A 6,887-nucleotide genomic window follows, 5' to 3' on the forward strand; every position below is an offset into this window, starting at 1 on the left:
GAAGCCAATTTCGTAACCAGATCCATCTCCATAAGATGGCGTCAACACCCTGTTTTGACCATCACGTAAAATCTCCTTTCCCCTTTTTACCAGTAAAAACTAACGCGATAGCTTTTTGGTTAACCTGTCATATTCTACGCTACATCATTCCTACAGTTTAGATTTCTCACCGACTCTCAGTCTATCTTGTGCTGATGATGGGCTTGACTTGCATTCATTACAATGCTCGCGGATTAGAGTACTAATCAAGCAGCAGGACATCACGTAGGAAAACAGGGAGAGCAAGAAGTGGGACACAACTTAAGCTTCTCAAGGACATTATTCAGGCTTTCAGCTTAATATAAAGACAAGAAGGGTTTTCTCCCTACGTAACACAAATCCTACCATACAAAGGGCTGACGGCACTACTTAGTAGTAAAGATAGTTGCCTAGACATAAATCTGAATATCTGATGACTCATATGACAGCTCAAATATGTTGATTTATTTTTTTATCGCATAAACCAGAATGTGAAAAGAACTTGACATGTTGTAACTTGTAACACCTATCAAAACTGTTCTTTTTTTACACCTAAACTGTCGAGTTTAACATCTTTAAACTAGACATGATCATAGAATGCACGCAGCGAACATGGTAGGGAACATGCTAGTCAACAAAATAAAACACATAATGTCTGCAAAATCTAGATCAACATTATGTATGAAGGGCAATTCAGGTACATTAAACTTACAAGACAAGTGGAAGTGTTGACTTCCTCAAATAATCTAGAATACCTCTTATAAGTTTATCTTGGAACAAGATGCACCCATTCCCAGTGTCTAGTCACTGCTCCATGTAATATGCAAGGATGCAATTTCCCGGCAGCTGTCAACTATGATCGCATCAGGTTGAAGCTTTCAAGTAGTATCCACCAACAAAACTGCTGTCAGAACTCAGAACTGCTTCCTTTTGCTCCTAAACAAACTATCCCTCTTAGAATACACAAAAAAGAAACCAAAAACAAAGACTCCAGACAAGGAAACTGATAGCCATGGGAATGGTGGGTCTTTGAAGCAAACCAGTGAGGCCTCCAGCTCCTGAGAAGCCTGATAGACCAACATGTAAATGGCATACATATCATGATCTGAAGATCTCAAAAGGTACATTGCCTTGTTGTAATCCAGGCGGGACATGGCTGACACCACCTTCTCCAACTTATAAGTGAGCAGATTCCACCTTTGAATGAACTCAACATGCCTTTTCTTTCTAAGGAGTATATTCTCCCCACCATGGGCAGCCAGTGACTCCAGAACCTCAACTGTACTAGTGATTGTGTAGTTGAGGGTGGTAAGAAGAACATTCCTACGGGCTGCATCTTTCTGCACAAAAGACAGTGATTTGGTCTCTGAGAACGGCCCAAATGGTGTATGTCCGGTGCTCCAAGTGTAATCAACGACCGTGGCATTGTGCTCAGGGCTCCATGACTGGTGTGTTGGTGAGACACCAAACATGGTCTGCAGAACTGAGCCGATGATCGGACGGTCGAGATTTCTAGTCATTGTAATTATATGCCGTCCATTACAACTGTAGTCACTGACCGTTTGCGAGCTCCTTGTCCTCACAGCAACCACCATATCACGGAAAGCCACCGCTTGGTGGTACCTATCTAACAACAGAAGCTTATCGAAATCCAAATCAAAAACATAAACTGGCACAACCTTGTCATGCTCATCGTCATCATGAATCCCAGCCACATGATGCATCTCATCCGATGAGTCTGACAGCACCTGCCTCATCCGCTTGGAGTCCAAGTACTCACTCACTATCATCGTGTAATTCTCAAACAAGAACCTGGATGTAAATGAGTGTGTTGAGCGGGCAATTGCAAATGAGCAAATTGAGCACTCAGAGTACTTCACGCTGTGCAAATCAAAATTCAAACTCTGCCCATCGAAGGGCAGATCTCCTTCCCGAATCGACTGTTCAATTGCACTCCAATCGAGTCCAACAGGATCTTTCTCTTCACCATGGATGTGAACAAAACGAATAAGCAAAGAGCTCTCATAATGCACTGGGATTCTGAGTGAAGGCACTAGCAACGACTTGTAAGCACTGAGAACCAGTGAGGCCAGATCCGCGAGGAGCGCTTTGTCCGACTTGGGGCGGCCGTGGAGAGCAGCAAGAGGATGAAACTCACCACGAGGGAGGACGCCTTCGCCGGAGAGCGCCGGCCCGTAGTCCACCGGGCCTGCGCCGAGGTCGATCCAGATGTAGCGCTCCTTGCCAGTCCAGAGAGGGGCGAGGCAGCGGGAGAAGGCAGGCGAATGGCCATCGGCAGAGGAGGAGGCCGCGGTGTAGGCGTACGAACGCGGCTGCGGGCCGAGGTCGAGCAAGTAGATGTAGACGGCCGGGGAGGAAGCCGAGCCGGCGTGCGCTCGGTAGTCCTCGGCGATGATATCGTCGACGATTTTGTAAGGCACGGAGGAGAGGGCGTTGGAGTGGAAGGGCGCGGGGGCTGCATTGAGGTGGGCTTGGACGGCGGTCGCGGCGCGGGTCACGAGGTCGGAGGACGCGGCGGGGGCGGCGACATCGAGGTGGACGCTGTGGGAGACGGCGAGGCGGTGCGGGGGGCGGCTGGAGAGGAAGTGGGAGGAGGACACGGCGGACGAGACAAAGGAAGGGAGGAGGCTGGCGGAGGTGGGCGGGAAGGAGGAGCCCGCGAGGCGGACGTTGACGGGGACGGCGGCGGAGAGGGAGAGGAGGCGAGACGGGAGGATCGGGGACGGGGCGGAGAGCGCGCGGCGGAGGCCGGCGGGGAGAGAGCCGAAGGTGTCGTTGGCGGCGGAGGGGTCGCGCGCGGCGGCCGACGCGAGGAAGGCGTCGAGGCCGGCGAACGAGGCCGCGCTGGCGGCGGGGGCAATCGAGAGGAGGATGAGGGGGAGGAGGAGGAAGGGTAGGGTTTGGGGTGGGGATTGGGCCATGGTGGCGGCCGGCGAGCGAAGACGAGACAGAGGTGCTGGGTTCAGTCGAGGCCTCCTCAGATCGATCTGAGATGGGGAAGGAGACTGAGACGATGCACGCTAGCGAGGATCTTCTGCCGCAAGGATGTACGTAGTCCCGCGTATGTCTCGACTGCTGATTGACTATGTTTCGTTGTGTGTGCTCTATTTTTCTCCGTTGTGTGTACAACACATGTCCTTGGTTATATCCACGTTCGTCACCCTACGGTCCCTACCGCACTCGCCGACGGCGTGCTATTCCCATGAACAGAGTTTGATGTCGGCTCCGAATCTTTGGAGTATCCTAGGAGCTGAGGGAGTGGCGTACCTAGAGGGTGTGTCGGGCGTGCCATGTCACACCCAGAATTTTAAAAAATATGTTTTTATCAGATAATAACTTTCTGATTTTTAAGGTCCATCCAAGCCAATGAAAATCAATTTGTTTAATTCACATCTAGATGTTTTTAAGGATATCACATCTAACCTCCCACAAATATATAATGCAACAACAAGAATAAAAAAACTAGGTCAAAAAAAGAGACCACAAACAGAGTGGATGTGACATAACTATGTCACATCTAGATGTGTCCTACACAGACTCAATGAAGATAGACCATAAATTATTATTTTTAAGTGAGCACGCCCACCATTTTATTTTTGTGTCAGCCACTGAGCCGACGTAACATTGTTGGTGCAATGACCGAGAAGTCGCTAGTCGAAGCCAGAAGGAGATGGTGATGAACGAAAGACCAAATTCTCATCCCGGAGAAGAAGAAGGTGAATCGGCTGGACAACCATCCCAACTCCGGCATGACAGAACCGGGAGACTTTACCTCGCTAGATTCCCAATGAATCGAAGCTGGCCATGCATCGTTGAGCGGAGAAGAAGCCCAAAGACCAAAACATGAACCATAGTTGTCCACTTTATCGAACGATGTCGTCCAGAGCATCCTAGGCTAAACGTAGACGGAAATACGCACAATACTTGGCCTTGGTGTTAGGGAATGTAGTAATTCAAAAAAATCATACGAACACGCAAGATCTATCTAGAAGATGCATAGCAACGAGACGGGAGAGTGTGTCCACGTACCCTCGTAGACCGAAAGCGGAAGCGTTTAGTAACACGGTTGATGTAGTCGAACGTCTTCACGATCCAACCGATTCTAGTACCGAACGTACGGCACCTCCGTGTTCAGCACACATTCAGCACAATGACGTCCCTCGATCTCTTGGTCCAGTTGAGGACGAGAGAGAGTTCCGTCAACACGACGGCGTGGCGACGGTGTTGATGATGTTACCGGCGTGGGGCTTAGCCTAAGCACTACGACGATATGATTGAGGTGTTAAACTATGGAGGGGGGCACCGCACACGGCTAAGAGAACAACTGTTGTGCTTTTGGATGTCCTCCTGCCCCTGTATATAAAGGAGGGAGGAGGAGGAGGCCGACCAAGGAGGGGTGCACCTATAGGGGGAGTCCAACTAGGATTCCCAATCCTAGTTGGAGTCCCCTTTCTTTTCCAAGAGGGTGGGAGAGGGAAAGAGGTGGAGAGGGAGAAGGAAAGAGGGGGGGCGCCGCCCCCTCCTAGTCCAATTCGGACCAGCCATGGGGGCGGCCACCCTGCGGCCCTCCTCTCCTTTTCCACTAAAGCCCATTAAGACCCATTAATCCCCCGGGGGGTCCGGTAACCTCCCGGTACTTCGAAAAATGCCCGAACCTATTTGAAACATTTCCGGTGTCGGAACATAGCCTTCCAATATATCAATATTTATGTCTCGGCCATTTTGAGACTCCTCGTCACGTCCGTGATCTCATCCGGGACTCCGAACAAACTTTGGTCATCAAAAACACATAGCTCATAATACAAATCGTCATCGAACGTTAAGCGTGCGGACCCTACGGGTTCGAGAACTATATAGACATGATCGAGACACATCTACGATCAATAACCAATAGTGGAACCTGGATGCTCATATTGGCTCCTACATTTCTACCAAGATCTTTATCGCTCAAACCGCATAACAATATACGGTGTTCCCTTTGTCATCGGTATGTTACTTGCCCGAGATTCGATCGTTGGTATCATCATACCTAGCTCAATCTCGTTACTGGCAAGTCTCTTTACTCGCTCTGTAATACTTCATCCCTTAACTAACTCATTAGTCATATTTCTTGCAAGGCTTATAGTGATGAGCATTACTGAGAGGGCCCAGAGATACCTCTCCGATACACGGAGTGACAAAATCTGATTCTTGATCTATGCCAACCCAACAAACACCTTCGGAGACACCTGTAGGGCATCTTTATAATCACCCAGTTACGTTGTGACGTTTGATAGCACACAAGGTGTTCCTCCAGTATTTGGGAGTTGCATAATCTCATAGTTTGAGGAACATGTATAAGTCATGAAGAAAGCAGTAACAATGAAACTGTAACGATCATAATGCTAAGCTAACGGATGGGTTTTGTCCGTCACATCATTCTACTAATGATGTGATCCCGTTTATCAAATGACCACACATGTCTATGGTTAGGAAACATAACCATCTTTTATTAATGAGCTAGTCAAGTAGAGGCATACTAGGGACACTATGTATTGTCTATGTATTCACACATGTACTAAGTTTCCGGTTAATACAATTCTAACATTAATAATAAACATTTGTCATGATATAAGGAAATATAAATAACAACTTTATTATTGCCTCTAGGGCATATTTCCTTCAGTCTCCCACTTGCACTAGAGTCAATAATCTAGTTCACATCGCCATGTGATTTAACACCCATAGTTCACATCTGTATGTGATTAACACCCATAGTTCACATCGCCATGTGACCAACAACCAAAGGGCTTATTAGAGTCAATAATCTAGTTCACATTGCTATGTGATTAACACCCAAAGAGTACTAAGGTGTGATCATGTTTTACTCGTGAGATAAGTTTAGTCAATGGGTATGTCACATTTAGAGCCGTATGTATTTTGCAAATATCCTATGTCTAGAATGCTCTGCATGGAGCTACTCTAGCTGATTGCTCCCACTTTCAATATGTATCGATATTGAGACTCAGAGTCATCTGGATCGGTGTAAAGCTTACATCGACGTAACTCTTTACGATGAACTCTTTATCACCTACATAACTGAGAAATATTTCCTTAGTCCTCTTAGGTAACTAAGGATAACTTTGACCGCTATACAGTGATCCACTCTTGGATAACTATCGTACCCTCTTGCCAAACTCATAGCAAGGCACGGAACTGGTCTGGTACATAGCATGTCATACTTTATAGAACCTATGACTGAGGCATGGGGAATGATTTTCATTCTCTTTCTATCTTCTATCGTGGTCAGATTTTGAGTCTTACTTAACTTTACACCTTGTAATACAGGCAAGAACTCCTTCTTTGACTTATCCATTTTGAACTCTTTCAAAATCTTGTCAAGGTATGTACTCATTGAAATTTTTTATCAAGCATCTTGATCTATCTCTATAGATCTTGATGCCCAATATGTAAGCAGCTTCACCGAGGTCTTTCTTTGAAAATCTCCTTTCAAACTCTCCTTTATGCTTTCCAAAAAATTATACATCATTTCCGACCAACAATAGGTCTTTCACATATACTTATCAGAAAAGTTGTAGTGCTCCCACTCACTTTCTTGTAAATACAGGCTTCACTGCAAGTCTGTATAAAACTATATGATTTGATCAACTCATCAAAGTGTATATTCCAACTCTGAGATGCTTGCACCAGTCCATAGATGGATCGCTGGAGGTTGTACACCCTGTTAGTACCTTTAGGATCGACAAAACCTTCTGGTTGCATCATATACAACTCTTCTTTGAGAAATATCCATTTAAGGAATGCAGTTTTGACATCCATTTGCCAGATTTCATAAAATTTGGCAATTG

The 6,887-nt window shown here is 46.6% G+C and overlaps 1 protein-coding gene across 1 annotated transcript; it reads right to left on the reverse strand.

The window, feature by feature from the left end:
• Nucleotides 1-670: 670 nt before the first annotated feature.
• LOC123156882 (uncharacterized) lies at nt 671-3,111 on the reverse strand. The gene has a single exon (XM_044575077.1). The coding sequence runs from the start codon at nt 2,958-2,960 to the stop codon at nt 933-935; it is 2,028 nt and encodes a 675-aa protein (XP_044431012.1). The 5' UTR covers nt 2,961-3,111; the 3' UTR covers nt 671-932.
• Nucleotides 3,112-6,887: the final 3,776 nt, after the last annotated feature.

This window comes from Triticum aestivum, chromosome 7B, assembly GCF_018294505.1.
Source record: "Triticum aestivum cultivar Chinese Spring chromosome 7B, IWGSC CS RefSeq v2.1, whole genome shotgun sequence".
In the NCBI taxonomy this organism is placed as follows: Eukaryota; Viridiplantae; Streptophyta; class Magnoliopsida; order Poales; family Poaceae; genus Triticum; species Triticum aestivum.

Coding starts and splice junctions, on each gene's coding strand:
- LOC123156882 (XM_044575077.1), bottom strand. CDS start 2,960: ATGGCCCAATCCCCACCCCAAACCCTACCCTTCCTCCTCCTCCCCCTC.